General features: G+C 40.0%; 1 protein-coding gene across 1 annotated transcript in view; it reads right to left on the bottom strand.

Annotated features, from left to right (window-relative positions):
- The window catches only part of stx8 (syntaxin 8), a 43,384-nt gene that overhangs the window by 881 nt on the left and 24,838 nt on the right, over positions 1-17,665 (bottom strand). Inside the window, exon 7 of the mRNA XM_058640500.1 lies at positions 6,643-6,744. Within this exon, the coding sequence (XP_058496483.1) occupies positions 6,643-6,744 (102 nt within the window). The remainder of the gene's footprint in view (positions 1-6,642; positions 6,745-17,665) is intronic.

Genomic DNA, 17,665 nt, shown 5'->3' on the forward strand with positions numbered 1-17,665 from the left:
ATATCTCATCAAAGATTAAGGAAACATAATAATAATCACTACTAACGGTGCGGCAAGCATATTCATAAAATGCACTTTCATTAAAGTCTGTTTATGTTTTGGTCTCTTGCATCATCCAAATTACGCAGCTTGTATTACTTTAGCACACGTGGCACCAGAGCAAGTGGCTGCTATGTGTCTAAATGTTACCAAACCTAGTGCTGGGCGGTATATAGCTTATTATAGCAGATTTAGCTCATAAAATCTCAGATTTTCTTCTTAAAAACAAAAAGAAATTTTACTTTTATTTTCCCTTCTGGGATTTAAACAAAATCATCTCAAATCATCTCAAGTGTAAGTATGAACAAGTATATAAACAACTAGGACCTGGCATTGTAAACAACAGAAAGAAATAATAACTTTTCAGCCACTTGGTAGCACATACCTGGGGTCAAAGGTTTTTTTTCAGCATGTGGATAAACCACGACTTTTCAGCTGTATAAAGGGACGCCACATCTTAAGCAATAAGCAACGCAACTGCATCAGGTATAGCCTTCCAACTTCCACCGGGTTCCTTTCTCGTCGTACGGGACACAATGTGAAAATGACTACACTACTGAAGACGGCTGTTTATGGGCTATGGTCCTTTAGCTCGTGCAGCGAACAACAAATTCAAATGAATCGACAAATGTATGCAAGATTTATCACCCAGCCGTAACCAAACCGAAAAAAAGCCCCACGGCCACCCTAAACAGACTTTCCCACAGAAACTCTTCAAAATCTTGAGGAAAGTCTCCCAAGAAGTAAGAAAGCTGTTTTAACTGCAAAAGATGGACCAACTCCATATTAAAGTTCTGTATGTGTATTTGAATATGTCATGTGTCATGTGTAAAGGTGTAATGGTCAGGTGTCCTCGTAGTGTATCACCTTTAAAGCTTCATGAGGTAAATGAACACATGAAAACAACAGGTAACTGTCAGTAAATGAAAGGTTAAGGCTATTCATATTCTGGAGTTTTCTTCAGCTCATCGAATCCCATGAAAATTCCAGAACTCTTAATGAACTGACATGAATTAAAACTGACTGAAGTCAATTTTGGTTCTGTTTATGAAAGACAGAAAAATATGTCACAGTTTGTCACATTTTAACATTTGTCTTATTTTGACTACTTTGCTATATTAATTTGTTATTAAACCCTTGCATCGCTTTCCCGGGGTTAATGTTGAAAATGTCAAGCAGCTGAAGAACTCCAAACCTGATCTGAGACAGACTCCAAGAGAAGGAGGGGAATGCAGGCAGCAGGCACAGGGGAATACACACAAGAGGTAAGAAACCTACATACCTCACTACCAATTTACAACGTCCTTGATCTGACACAAGTCTCAAGTACTTATGCCCCTTGCCGCATATCACCATTCCTCTCTTGATGACTTAATGCAATTTACATGCATTCAACAGCCACAAAAGCTTTATTGCCACAGACTGCACACTGTGATAGGCATATGTTTCTGATTGTGCCTTGAGAGGATAATCATTGTTTTTCACTGATAGTATGGAAGCAAGGGGAAAAATGTGCAAAAGCTCACTCACACTTCATCAAAGTGCTTTACCCTCAGGACCTGAAAATATTAGAGTTTTTTTTATTGTCGTCACCACCCAGGGAAAAAAAACAAAAAAAAAACTGTTGTAAAATCTACTACAGGTGGAATTGTCATCCTTTGTGTAGATTATCTAAACGACAGGCTTTTGTTTGTTTATGGAAGACATTTTTACATGCAACGGTTAAAAAAAAAGAAAAAAAAAGGGTGTAAATAATAAAATGAATGTTGGCTGAAATCCATATTTTTGCTTGACTTTAAGCACCGTGGCAAATGCACACTGGTTCACTTTTATACAGTCACACTTCCATACAACGGAGGCATTGTTAACGATATAAGCACCTGCACTTTTCAGACTCGCGTGGGCCAAAATGTCTGTTGTGGGAAAGACAAATTCCCTGGATGCTTTTAACTTTTAGCCAATTGCAGACATACAGTATATCTGACTGGACAAAGGATGAACTGCATTTTTAAATGAGTCCCGAATAAAAAAACACTTCTAAAGCTAGTATGATAAACCATTGGGCCGCACAGGAAGTCAATAAATTGTATGTTGAAGGTAATTTAGACACAGTGTCTTGTCAGCAGTATCTGCCTCAAATATCGATGGAAACTCAAACTGAGAAATCTTTGGTACATCCCATTAGAAATGTAATCAAATCTCGTTTATTACATGACATAAACGTATTTGATAAAATGAAACATCTTCTTTAGGAGATACAAGAGAGAAGTGATGGTAGGTGGTTTGCATTTCAATGTGCCTTTAACATGTCTTGGTCTCTCCCCATTTGTAGTGTGTATTAAAAAAAGGTCAATACCACAAACCATAACACACATAAGATATGGAAATCTTTCGATTTCCTACAGCCTTTCCCCACTACAGTGGCCCAGGAGTGAAGAATTCAAACAACTGCAACTCCGACTGCTCTGAGCTCTGTCACCGACTCAATGTATCCCATGTTATTTAGCATGCGGCTGGTATTTTCCCTGGCCTTTCACTTCAGGTTTACATTTCTCTCATTCTTTGGCTCTCTTCTCCTGCGTTCGCCTCCGCATCCTAATTAGTTGTCTTTCCCACAGGGAGAGAGACGGGGCGAGATGGAAGCCATGCTGCACTAATTGCTTGTGGTGGTACTGGTGGTCTGATGAAATGTTAGGCTGATACTGCATTCTTCGCCAGGATTCGGGATATGGCTGTTTTTGGGGTCCAGATGTCTTAGCACCTCTCGGCTCTTCAGGCCACTCTTATTTTTAAGGTATTATGGTCTGACTTTCTTTGCACGAGACCTCATCCACATTAGTCCAGTTTTGTTTGAAAATGCATAAATCTACTTGAGTCCCAAATACAGAGACGTTTCGCTTTCACCTCGTCATCAGCCTTGTGGCTAAAAGCCTCGTTCCTACTTTTCACCACTGTTTAAATAAAAAATAAGAAAAAATCCAAATTGCAAAGGCAGCAACTTGAGCACTTTTTTGATTGTTCGTTCTAATGTGCCAATTCAAATCTAATCCATACAACCATCTAAAAGTTCCTCGCATTAAAGTAGCATAAAAGATGAGTTTATATTGTGTCCGTGTCATGTGGCAACACATAACATCTGTAAATGTCTAACTGAAGCTAGACTTTAAAAAACTGAACACCACAAATTAAACAGTTGCGATATATGTCAGAGAATTCACAATTAGATATTTGACCCAAGTTAGTATGGAAACAAACTATCTGAAATGCCTCACCTCTTGGTAACACGTGGAAATGTGCTGGCTTTTTTTAAAAACAAACACACATTGCAGGTTGTTATCTTTTTTTCCCCAACAAGCATCTGTCAGCAACTACGACAACAATGCTTTTAGAGGCTAAACTGCATAAAGTCTGCATTTATTACTTATGTCAAGTAAGAGCCACTGGTGAAGACACACAAGACCCGCTCTGACACTCACACTCCTGTTCTCTTAGGACCGTCCCCGTCTGCCTCAGTAACTAAACAAGCTACTCCTGACCCTCAGGAGGCCTCCAGAGACTAATGACAAGAATGGCGTTTGCTACCCAAATAAATGAAGGTTGGGCTGTGACACTGGTGCTGAGGGGGATAGCTGGTGTCTGCTGACAGACTGACCACCCAGGAGCTTTGGAAGTTCATCCCCATCATAGCAATTTTCAGACACATCAGTAAGACAAATCACAGAGAAAATGAATAATTGGCGAGAACCCCAGATAAACAGAGACAACCCCCTGAATGCCTCGCACCACTTCCACCATGCCCCCTGCTTATGGTTCAAAGACCATTTCTGGGACACAAAAGGCACCGGCAACCGTCTGACAGACGGGGGCAAAACTGCTAATGAGGTTAGTATGAAGATTATCATTTTCTCAGACAAAAAAATGTTTAATGTGTTTGAAAGCTATTTAAGGGTCAAACCAGTTGTCTATACTAGTACAACTCTTTAAGGTTTTTAATTACTGCTTATCCAACAACATCACCAGAGTCAGAAGGATTCATCCTATGACTAAAAACTACGTTTATTTGAACGTACAACTCACGAAGAGACATCTAGGAAGTTGGAAAAATCATTTGCAGAAGGATTTGTTATTTTAAGCAAGGTTATTGAAAACCACTGGGAAAAAAAATAGTTTGGGCTCCAACTTCATATCATGTCAAAAAAAAAAAAAAAAACAAGGAATGAAAGAACTCATTAAAAGTTAGACCATCCTTCTGAACAAAGTTTGTATTTCCTTGACAACTCACAAATTGCATTTGGAGACTCGGTGTACTCATTTGCTGTATATTCTCTTCTCCCAATTATCAAACGCTTCCCTTCAGCCACAGTTTCTTTAGATGCCTCCTCTAGTCCAAACAGTTCGAACCTTCTTGAGAAGCGAGCCACCTGCGGGATTCATGCGGCTGCAAAACAGGCCCTCTCCAAATTGAGGATTAGCTCTGATAAGAAGAGTTGTATGAGCTCTGGTGCCTGATTCAATTCACACTGCTCTTCAAGAGGCCCTTTGGTGCTATATAGACTAATCTGCCACACTAATCCAACCAAACTATTTCCCAACATTCAAATGCTTATTAGTGATCTCCAGTGCAGCATATATAACACTGTGTTGCCCATAATTCAAGATGACTGATGATTAATACAGATAAACTTAGCCTCTACTCTAGGTCATTAATTCCTTCTTCCATTAAGATGCTGAATGCAGAGTAGCCAAGAATCAATACATTAGACACATTGGGATGCAACTGGCTTTGAACGCCCACACATACTGTGTGCACTTTTGCTTTATTTACTCTCAAAGTCATTTTTATTTTTATACATATTTATTCATAAACTTGATTTTAATGCATTCAGGCTTGCCTGTGTGTATAGTAGATTTCCATAAACCATACCATACTGTTTCCTCTGATTCAAAACCTGTCTTGTGCATGTATCCAAATTTCTGAAACTGTTTCCAGGTTTTAACACAAATTTGGTCAGTGATAAATAAAAGCCTCCCTCACAATATGCCACCTACCAATAGTTATGCTAAGTATGCTCTCAGCTCGCAAAGTCAGACGTTCCAAACTTTACAAGGACTCGACTAAGACATAACATCAAATGCTGGCTTTGGATGAGACATGGTTTCAAAATAAATAAAACCTTAAAGCTTAGGAATTACAAACACACTGCCATGGAGAGCGAGAGGAAAAGCCCCCCCAAACCATTCATGGCATGTTGTATTTTCAATTCTTTCTCTCCTTGACACAAAGACGAGTGTCAAACAACCGAGTAGACGAACGGGGAGATGACAGAGAGGAATGGAAAAAAAGAGAAAGAGCATTGAGGTGAGAGTGAAGAAGACCATGGGGGAATTTTCCATCGTGTGTCTAAGAGAAGGTCTGACACACACACACACACACACACACACACACACACACACAGAAATAGCCCCATGCATGCACATATACATACTTTGCAAACGTCAGTTGATCTAATTTAGATGGACAACTATGAACTCCAAAATATTGTGCATTATGCACAGGACACATGCAATGCTTAAGGTATCACATGACCGCTTGCTAAAAGATACACATGCTCCATGAATATTCTTCAGCCAGGAACTGGAATGAGGAAGGAGGGAAGTGTGGTGGCAAAAGAAGTTAAACAGAAAGAATGCACGAGAAGGAGTCCTGATTTTAACACAATATAAGCTCTGGGATCTTCAAACAAACTCACGCTTGGGCACCATAGGGACACAACCAACAGAATGAAGTATTCTGGGGGCTGACCTCCCTACTGTCTGCTCTGCTTCTCTCCACAACTGGCTGTTTCATGCGTCTCCAAGCAAAACAATACAGGCTTTGCCAAAGCAATTCTGTCTGGCAATTCTGTGGGCAAACTGAGACTGGCTCGCACTAACACATTTCATAGGTCGGCTATATCCATCTGCCTCTAATGGCAGCCATTTTCCCTGTGAAAAGCAATAAACACTGACAGAAAAGAGAAGCTGAGACTTTGTGCAAATGAAAAAACAAATGTTAAACAAACTGAAACAGATCTGTAGTAATGGTGAGAGCAGGCCAGTCTTTCAAAGAATAAAAACTCAATTCAACTTGACAAAATCTAGTAACAAAGGTTGATGACTGAGGGCCTGATTTGCAACCCTCTGTTCGACATCTGAAGACTCCTCAAAGAATTAGTATGAGAGACCCCCTTGCAATGCCCAGTGCGCTATGTTAGCAGGCGTGACAGACAGTCACAGCCAGTCCAACCGCCATTCACCACCTACACACTCTGTGACTCTGTGCCAAGAGGGCTCGTCCACATCACCAGTCGATGAAGAAAGTCGAGGTACAAATAGCGTCAACATTGCTCAATTCTGAATGGAAAATAAGATGACTTTGTACTAATCTGACCCCAAATTACATTCTCTAAATCTATGGCTATAAATAATCTAAATGCTATGGTACATTAACTGCCCTCTGACCTGCAGATATTTATTCATATCAATAAAATTAAAGGGCAAAGGTCAGGGCAGATTTAAGTTCATCTGACTGTTCCATAGTAAAGGAAAACAAGAAAGACTCACCACAGGAGGCTGACTTTGTCTCCACCAGCTTCACTCTTCGGGTCTCATTACGAATCCTGTCGTCAGTTTTGTCCACGAGATGCGCAAGGTCGTCGATGATTTCTGAGAAGCAAAGAACGAGAGACAAAAGAGGAGGTCAATGAAGTTAATTTCTGCTTTGTATTATGCCATTATCTGCCAATATTACGACTTCACAGGGTTTCATTTTATTATACAAAAGACCTCCCAATATGTTTCGCGTAGTAAATTACCCTGAATTATAAAGTGACAGAACTTGTGCAGAACCTGACATCAGAGCACTCAGTAACTTCAAAAGGCAGAGGCAGCCAACACACAGACATGTGTGTGAGTGGTGGTGAGGGGGGAGTGGGCTGTGTGAAAGCACTCCTCGCCCTTTCAAATGGTTTCACTACTTCCTGAATCCATTCTGGATTTAATCAGGTCCTGATTCCCTAGTTTCTCACCCATGTGCCTTCAATGCGAGACAGAAATTGTTACTCTGACTCACTGTTTTTGGTCATGTTGTAAATCGCAGTGATACTGGTCTGGGGTGCTGTCTGAACGGGAAAAAATATTGGGCTTGGAGCTTGAACTGAAGCCAATATCTCCTGTCCTTTGATTCCAAACCAAGAAATATAAAAACCTAAACAATATGAGACTGTATTGTATACACTTATGCTGCAAAGAAAAAAAATTATTGCAGAGGATTGACAATGAGGCATGCCAACTTTAAAAGTACTGCCTGATTTAGTATTATTGGCGTAACGAGGATATGTGCTAAATTTAAAAATCTTTATTGCATGAAACCATAGTATAATGCTGTGGTTTTGACTTTTCGGTTTATCTTGTTTTTAGTATCACATTATTAATGTTGATTTTTGGCAAGGGTGTGTTTGGTCGTGTTACATCTTATGCAGATTATACTGTATATTCCATCAGTTTTTGACTTGGGGTAAAAGTGAAAATCAATAAAAACAAAACTCCTTCGGAGCACTTTGTGCACTCCGACCCTAATTACTCAACAACAAAAAAATCAGATCCTAATTGTTCATGAGTTTTAAAGACTTCACTGATTGTTCCTGCGTGTCCAAAGAGTTTGTATACATGTGTGAGTCTGGCACTTTGGCTACTTCTGTAGGAGTTCCTGACTTGATGGTTCTCCAGATGGAAGTCAGTGTGATTTGTTGGAGCAAGCAAATGTGTTGACATGTCATCTCCAGGGGTTCGTCCTCACAACAAAAGCATATCTGCTGAAACACTTCCAATTTCTTGATTTAGGATGGCTAGGCATTAGAATGTGGTACTAAATAGAGATAACAATCAGTCAAAACGTAAAAAAAATCTAAACTAATATTCTTTCATCCAGTTTGCTTGTATATTAAGGTAGGTGTAATTACTTTTAACAGGCTATATCATCTTTATCTAGTTAGCTCTGCTTTACAACAAGAATGAGGCCTGTCTTAGCCTTCTCAACTGAAAAATATGTAACAAAACAGAACAAAATGGCTGCAAAGCAAAGGCCAGAGAAAGGGCAACTTCACAGATTCATATAAGCCTCTGATAAAATCAATGGAAGAGGTAGCTAAACTCTTCTTGAAGCCAGAGTTCGTTTCCCAGTGAAAGAGTTCCGTGAGGGAAATACCTTTTATTGCTTCTGCTATATTGTAAAAGCATTCAGTCTGCATGATTTAAGATTTTTCCCCCCCTCAGAAATGGGTTATGTGACTGAATTCCCACAAGTGAGTGACGAGGGTCATCTACGGCATTTGTCTTTGTGAGCACGACCGCCTTTCCCTCTGCTTGCCTTTCAGTTGAAATGGTAAGAAAACACGTTTCCTCGAGTAATAGCTGACAATGCTTGACAAGATAATTAAGTTGCACAAAAAATGTGAAGGAAGAAAGTGAAACGTGTCCATGTGGAGGGCCAGAGGATGGAGGGGCAAGGACAAGGGGATGGAAGACGTGAGAGTGCCGTATGTACGGTGTCCCCGGAGACTCCCACATCATCAACGAAGCATCAGGCAACAATTTGGAAGGAGGAAACTCCTTCACTGGCAGGGGAGGAACCATTTGTGCCGCATGCCACTTCAGCTAGTCATAAAGGATGTTTTTGGTTTGCTCATGCCAAGTTTCTTGAATCAGTCCTGACCCTGCAATAATAATCTGAGTTCACTGATGAATTCGCAAACCGTGCCAACATACATCACAGCTCGGCCGTGACCTTTAAATACAGCTGCTATGAAACGCTGAATTAATTTTTTGGAACAGCAGCCCTACAGGATATTGACTTTTCACATCCATCGTCATTCAGCTCACCCCGTTATCAAGCCACATTTCTAACAATATAGTTCTAAATTTCCCAACAAAACTTGTAGCTCTCATGTGTGACAGCTGCTGGCCATGGGTTGGATCTGCCAGACCGCAAGAAGGCCCAGATCAGGCAAGATCACCTCTGCCAAGGAAGTTATTTTAAATGCTATTATACTGGTTAACCCTTAAAAGTCAAGTGTGGGAGAGCATGGCACATGTGCAAACAAACAAGGTGCTGTACATTTGATAGTCAGAATCTTTTCCGATTATTTCCTTTCCCTTAATTGCAGAGTAAAGTAGAGTAACTCATCCCATCTTTGCAGCTTATTAAGGATAGTGCTCTGAACAAAAACTGAAAACCTAGTATAATGTTATTTATATAATAAAATCCCCACTAAATACTGTATCATCAATAAGTATATTAGTTTTTTAATAACATAAACATCGCAGAAAAACTTTATTTGAGGTGCCCACCCACCTCCAAAAAGCGATTTATTTATTTTTTATGAAGGGGAATCTTGAATAAGGAACAGCGCTGGACCCACAGCCACCACCTCATCTGTCAAACATGGCAGTGGCTCTGATCTCAGTCCAGCTGAGCAGCACACGAGACCCCACAACAAACAAGAGCTGACGGAGGCTGCAGTGATTTTCTGGGAGAGCATCTGCTGCAAAGATACAAAGTGTCTGCTGATGGCTGCAGGTCAGACATTTCACGCAGTCATGGAAAGCAAATGATTCTCCTACAACATATCAAATGCCATGATTTTGGTGTCACTATTTAAACCCTGAAAATAAAGAACCAAAAAATTGTAACTGCCAACTGCTTACAGTAATGATTCTTATAATATCAGCTGTAAAGCATATAGTGACTTATGCAATGCTGTCTTTCAGTGGGCAATGTGTAAGAATCCAAACTGCAAATTTAAGAATCCATACTGTAACATAAACTCTGTCAATCATCAAAAAAATAATTATACATGCATCATCAGTGGATGAAGAATGGACAGACAACCTGGTCCATCTGTGTTCAGGTTATTCCTGCATAGACCCCCGAAGCACACACGGGAATAGGAGACAGATGTTCTCATGACGTCACCTACTAACCCACGCTGGTGACTTCCAGTGTAATCTCAGCACATTTTTTTTTTAACTTATTATTGTTTCCAAAATTGACCTGAAACTTGAATCATTCTAAATTGATCTACGATAACAATGTGGATCAAACAAATGAGTGATTGCTTGGACAGCTACTATATGCTAATTGGACAAATTATCATCACAAAGCCAGTGCGCATTGAATCAGTTTCTTGTTGACCTTTACGTCACAGAAAAACAAACAGTGAACGCCAAGATGGACGGTGAGATGGAGCGTGCTGTGGTTCCTGCTGTACAAGTTAATCGTGATACAAATTAGATGGAGTATGGCTCTTGTGGTTGCTGCGTTGGTCAAAGAAAGACTCCGCTGCCGTATGATTTCTTGCAACGACTCCTACTTGAAATTTTGGTGCATGCACAGAAAACCAAGTCCGACTCCAGTCGTAAGTATATACATGCAGAAGTAATCGCACTATGAATCGCATTATCCAGGTATGTTAGTTCGACTAAGACTAGCTGGATTTTAGTCGGACTAAAGCGTTTCCCTGACATTGAGAAAACCCAATTATTGTCTTAGTCCGACTAAAATCAGACTTTTAACATGCACGTAAATGCATGTGTCAGCAAGGAGGTGCCTTAAAGGACTCAGCATCACTATTGTGGCAGTGGCCCACCTATGGAAGAAACATGACCTTTCAGGTTGTTGAGGGTAAATTCTGGGTAAAAAGAATGTGATAGGACTTATTTGGAATGAATGATCACTTATGAATCGCTGCTGACATGGAGCCACTCCACCTGTTGAGCATGTATTTTATAAACAAAAGCCCAAGATACTTGAACTCTTTCACACTGAGCAGTGACTCACTTCAAAACCAAAGGGAGCGCTCTCTTCCGAGAAAGTCATCTTCCCTCCAAGCCTAATGATCTGCACAGATTTTCTGACAAGTCAAACTCCCTTGCAGGAGAGCGCCATCTTCCATCAGCCAAGCTCCTGCATCATAACTAATAACCATGATAAGCCACATGATTGAGCAATTAGTGGACTGTCTGATTCAATTTAGGAAACAACAAAACAAGCCAGGTCCAAGGTCATGATAGAAATGCAGAGCTCTGATACATTGTCCAGATCGACAAAGGCAAGTGGGGGAGAAGGATAATGGAAAAAACAGATTGTTGGGTAAGAGCACAGACAACACGCAGGCCCAGATTAAGCCTGTGATATGTATGTTGCTTGTTGAGTTATGATTACTGTTCATTAAAGGGAGAGGACAGTTGTGGGAATGAGAGACACATCAAGTCCATGTGTGTAAGTGAATGCTAAGGTTGAGGTTCAGGGATTCACAAATATAACATCCTGTGCAAAATTTCCTCTGGTTTCATTTTTTGGGAAATGATTCAGCCATAACACAGAGCCACGCGCCACTAAAACAGTAAATGCTCCTTGCCAATTGCCCAACAGATTTTTATAATGCCACTGTCGGTAAATCAATTTCAACACAAATTACACAATATTACATAACGTTGTTTCACAGACCACAGATATGTCACTTCAAAGGTTTGGTCTCTATTTTAAATTGAATTCTCCAACCCCAAAACTACATCCGCGTTAAGTCTCTAATATGCTGATTCATATTTGCAAAGAGTGCAGCAGTCGTGGTTTTGGTTTGTGTGTGTGCATGTGGTGGAGGCACTATCATAAACAGCGACACCCCAGAGTGGCTCCAGGATGTGCTGTATTAACTCTGTGTGTTATTGCAGGACTCATTCCCAGAGAGGGCACAGTGCACAGAGAAAATGCTTGTTTTCTCTCACCAATTTAAATACAATCTGACTCAGTGGGGCTAATTCTGTTGAGCTTATTCAGTGGATGATTTCTCCCGAGGATATGGAGAAAGAGGAAAGTAAAGACAGACACCCCACCTCTTCCATCCCTTGTTGTAGTGCAGAGGGGGGGCTGACCACAACTGTTACCAATTGGCCCTTGTGTGACTGTGTATAGAGGGTAGTGCTCTGTTGCCAACCAAAACACACACACATCTCTGAATGTAATTGGAACTTTACTTGGCACACACAGAGGCACTGAGCATGGGCAATTATGGTATTTACAAGAAGTTGCACAGTCTTGGACGAGTTTCTATCAACTTATTTCAACTTTTTTTTCTTCCGCTCTCGGCTGCTCATTGTAAACAATCTCACCCTGAAGGTCTGTTGGAAGTGAGGATTGGGGGAGTTTTAGCCACAACCTCAAGAAGTTACCCATTTTTTTAACCAAGTGCAGAATCTGACAAATCATTTGAAATCTGCCATAATAGAACTGACATAAATACAAAAAAACAAATGGTCCTAATAATGTTTTTGGCCAATGCAATACAATAGGAGTGAGGACACATACACACACATAAAACAGACACTTTCCTCTCCTAAAAGTCCCCTAGCATACAATAAAAATGTCACTTTACTTCTTCACACTGGGCCTCCTATTGTTGTTTAAATATTCACACTGGTGATGGGAGTGAATGACTTAACCCTTTGTGTTCTGGTGTCCAACACCAACAGTTCAACGAAGGCAAATATATGTTTCACGTCGAGGCCAACCATGTAAAATTACTGAATACAAAGTACAATCTTAGGAATTTGATGTGCTGCTGGACACTTGTCCCACACTTCTTTGCTCATGAGAAATTAGCAGTATTAAGACAGGTTACAAGGAAAACATTAAATATTTCATGATATGTGAAATAATATAAAAGAAATAATAAAAAGAAAAATGAAAGGACCAGTGTGTAAGAATTAGTGACATAAAATGCTAAAACTGCAGATTATAACAAATGGGGGACTGCTCACCCCTCCCATACCCAATCACATCACGGAACTATGGTGGCCTTCACATACTAGACGAGATTTTAAGGCCCTTGCATAAAGGACATATAAAAGGCTCTAATAATAATAAACCTTATTTAAATGTGTTTTTTTTTCTTTGATTTTTTTTTTTGCCAGTCTAATCCTGAAAGAATTGTGTGGACATACTAAAACAAGGTCAGTGCAGATAGGCAGCACATACTATGTCAACATGGTAAACATCCAACAATTTATTGTTCTGAGCTTGGTGTGAATAATAGTATGTACTTCATTCTTGGCATCCACCCTGTTTTTTTTATGTATTTTAAGAGCACATGTGCTGCTGGGGTTTGTGAAGACATCACCATACACAGGATTTACACTTCTAACATCTGGCCTTCTGAAGTGCTGGGTCACATGTGTACAGATTAGTCTCACCACTGGGCATTATCAGCCACCCCCAGCCCCAATGAATCTCTGGGTCCCTCCAAATCAGGGTTGTCAAACTCAATCACAAAAGGGGGCCGAAATTAAAAACTGTGTCCAAGACGAGGGCCAGACTAAGTCAAATAATATAAAATTCAGAACAAACCAAGCTGAAGTAGATTAAATCAAAAATCTAATTTGAAATTCAAGATGTTATGTTAAGGATATATTAGTAAAAGCAATGGATATAGGATGATTTTCCCATGTTATAGCCTCAGAAAGGCTAGCTATCAACATTGGACTACTGTTTCAAAGTGATGTACACATCAGGCTGAGAACTCACAAAGCATAAAATGTTTCATACTATATATATATGTATATATATCACATATCCCCCCTAAGGTTCTGGCTCTGTGTTTTCAGTAAGCATTTAATTTATTTTACAAGTAGTAGTACTCGATGTGTGGTACTAATGTGTGTCATATGTGGCCCTATCTTACGCCCAGTGCAAAGTGGCATAAGGTGAAGCACAAGTGTCATTGTAAGTTTCCAACGGGCACAGGCGTTATTTTCACTCCCCGCGCCCACGTCGTGTAGGTGGCAAATGCACTTGCGCTCATCAGTGTGCCCACGACAGGTGTGTTGGTCAAGCACAATGTTAGCACATTAATCTTGAGGCAGCAGAAAGCCACTGTGCCATTGACCAACAAAAAACTGGTCTACACATGGCACACATCACTCCTCCTCATCAGTTAAATGCAGTTTGAATGTTGCAATTTATTATCCTGTGCAGTCTAATTGAGTTGTTGATGGGACAGAGGATCAGTTGACGGTGAAAGTAAAGGGTCCACCATCCCTGATTTTTTTTTATTTTGCATTAGACACACCCTCATGTGCCTTTTATCTCGTGGGCCAAATACAACTGTATTGTGGGCCTGACGTGATCTGACAAAAACCCCTCACTCCCAGGTAAACATGTTGGAGTTCCATTGCATCATTAGACATCGTCTTGCTATAAGTACAGTAACTTATTACATGGCCACACTTGCAAATGATCAAAATATCTTGTAATCTATGGTTGTTCGTCACACTGTGTGGTAAAACACTTTTTCAATGAAAACTTTGTGTTGGCACTGTCTCTGTCAGCATTGGACTAAAAGTAACTTCACTACTCCAGCAGGAAAAGTCATAGCCGAGTAACAGCTGCAAGACATTGCCTTCGACCGCTGAATATTCATTCATGCTGATGCGGTAACATGTCAACTATGGAATCATTTAAATTGCTAACTGCAGTGTCACCAATGAGTCCGAGTCAAGTTCTCACTGGTCACACAATCGTCAAGTGAGCACTTAATAATAACTGAATGAAAAAGGACAGTGAGAGGTAAATGTGAACTACACCAAAAAGATGGGGCAGTAATGACTGACCACTTTGACTGCCATTACATTTCCACAGTTACAGCCACAACCATTTGTGTGCTCGATATGAAAATAAAATTAGTTGAGAGTTTCACTTCTCCAGCCCTGCTCCGTTTACTCCAAAATCCATCACTATGCATGATGGACAGGAAAATAATGACCAGCTGACAATGAAGGCTTTCTTAAGTTGAGCTCCATTTAGAAAGGACACACTTCAAAGAAAATCCCATTTATTCAAAAGAAATAACACCTTGATTTGGTTTTAGCAGATACAGTCCATTTGTAGACACAAAGAGAAGATTAATGTCATTTATGGTAATGCAGTTCACCAAAGTTCTGTGGGAGAAGAACCTTGGACTTCTCCCACAGAACCATTTCTTATTTTCATGGAAACCGTAGGGTTTGGAGAAATATCCAACTGATCAATTTTACATTTATCTATGACTGTCCAACACACAACTTGGAAAGAACAATCAAATTTATGCTTGAACAACAACCAAAGTAACTCATCTTAGCATACTGCCTGAGTGACAATTTAAAAAAAAAAAAAAAAATACTTATCAGCAGAAAATAATGTGTTGTCAGGGTTTAGCATTAATGAGCTTAGGCTGATAAATTATAAATGTTTTCTTTTTCAGACTTGATTATGAGGGGCTAAACTCACAAGCACCTCTATGGCCGGACACTAAACAGTGAATGCCAATCCGCATGAATGAAGTCAGTCATGCTTAATACACAAATTATGTGTTTGGTCATTTTGTAAAACAATGGTTAAAAAAATGGTGTGTAAACCAAAAGCACTGAGAGAAACCCTGATCGTTACTATGCTTTTGCCACTATTCTTCTTATGGCCAGGTGCCACTGAACAATGCACACATGATGAGCATGAGGGTGCCAGCAGCAGCAGCAGTGGCAGCAGCAGTGGTACTGGAGGCGGCAGTGAGAGGCAGGGACCACCCTGTCATTGGCACAGCACCTCCAAACCAGCTGCAGTTACACTACCATCACACTTCATCAGCAAGGACACCCAAGAGAGGATTGCATATTGAGAAGCTAGCATCTAATGAAAATTTTAAAACAGTCAAGGTTTGACTGGACGAGGTTCAGGGGACATGACATCAACAGGTTTAAAAAAAAACCTGGCTACTGTACTCTCGCTACACATTAGTTCTCGTACAAAGTCTATAAAAAGCAATACTATTCATGATTAATGAAAATTATTGTTTTGGAAAAGACAGTTATTCAGTTACAGCACATGGCGAGAGTAATTTTTGTGGTGTAATGTATTTATTCGGCAAACGATGATGTCATGAGTCTGCGACTTCTTAGAATGACAGCTGTGAACAACAGTAACAGTGGCAAGCGAAGGTAACGCAACAATTTTATAGCTGCAAAGAGAATTTGTTGCTGACACTAAATTTTACTTTAAAAAAAAAAAAGGATTTCTCTAAGACAAACCAATAGCCGTGGTGAGTTTCTAAAACTTTTGTGCTGTACTTGAGTATAGCCGGTTTGTTTAACAGTACTATTAGCTTTCTCTTTTATGACTGATTTGTAAACAGATTATTAAAACAACATTAAAAAAATCAAAAAAATTCTGGTTTTTAATTGAAATGATCTGAGTCTAGTAACTCAAAATCCCCCGCTGTGCGTGGAGATTCCCGGCAGTGTGCTGAGTGGCCTGCCAACTGACTGACTGAGGAGTTATGGAGGGTACTTTGATCTTCACGCCAGACTCTGTTATACTCATAATGCGCTCACACGCATGGAGACACGTATGCTCTCGCGCACAGACGCTGACACAAACATGCATGCATACACGTGGTCGATGAGCACTATACAGACAGACACACCCCAAACAGATGAACACACACTTCCCGGACGTGATACACTTCCGACAGACCTTCGCTTCCCAGACTGTATGCTCATTGATGTTAAGAGAGAACAGGAGCAGCAGTAACATATACTGAGCTGTATTACACTTGATAGAGATGTTTTATAGTGGAAAAGAGAGTTTGGGGCCAGATGGTCTTTATCTGCTGCAGATCTGTGAGGATGTGGGACATGAAGCATCACCATGTTATTGTTCAGCCTGGAAATTTCTCAGATAAGGTGGGATGAAATCTGGACTGTACTTTCGATCATGCACTACGCATGAGTGTTCTTTTGAGAAGTCTTTCAATATGGACCTTGAGTTCAAAGTCACAATTTATAGAAAGATAATGGATAGTAAATAGTGGATTATAGAAAGATAACAAGCATCGCAAAGCTCTTGAAGCTTACTTCAAACAAAAGTCAAGTGTTATGATGTATTTAATCATCACATTCAGGCATGGCAGTATAGTTTTATGGAGATATCAATCTGTTTCTTAGAAGCCACCCAACATTGCTACACTTGCAGTTAAACAGGAATGGGTAGTGTAAATGTCTGCGTAAGCAAACAGAAAGGCTATCAGTGACATTTCTTCTTATAATGCAATAATATGCAAGAGGAGAAGTGAAGATGTGTATAATTTGGTAAATCAACAAACATGGCAATACATAAATACTGAAGCTCTACTTGCTTGTATTTTCTGGATGAGGATGAGCCGATACGATAAGTGTCAGTATCGCTCAGATAATGTCTAAAATCAAATAAAGCCTGGTACGTGCATCAGCACAAATGTCTCATTAGAGCCGACCTGTTTAAAAGATATTAAAGGCTATATCTGACTGATATTTGTCTTCAGGAATTTAGATATAGACAAATGGACTTGCTTTGGTTAACTCCTAAAGAAACTGTAAGACAGTGAGACCACACCCTGTAGACACTAGACGAAACGTCATCACTCTGTATATTCTGCTCTGTGATTGAATTAATCAACTAGGTTCAAACCTCATCAGTGGGGACAGTCCCACCACTCTGAAGTGTAAACATTGTCTTGTTTGAAGT

Source organism: Solea solea, chromosome 10, assembly GCF_958295425.1.
Source record: "Solea solea chromosome 10, fSolSol10.1, whole genome shotgun sequence".
Taxonomy (NCBI): Eukaryota; Metazoa; Chordata; class Actinopteri; order Pleuronectiformes; family Soleidae; genus Solea; species Solea solea.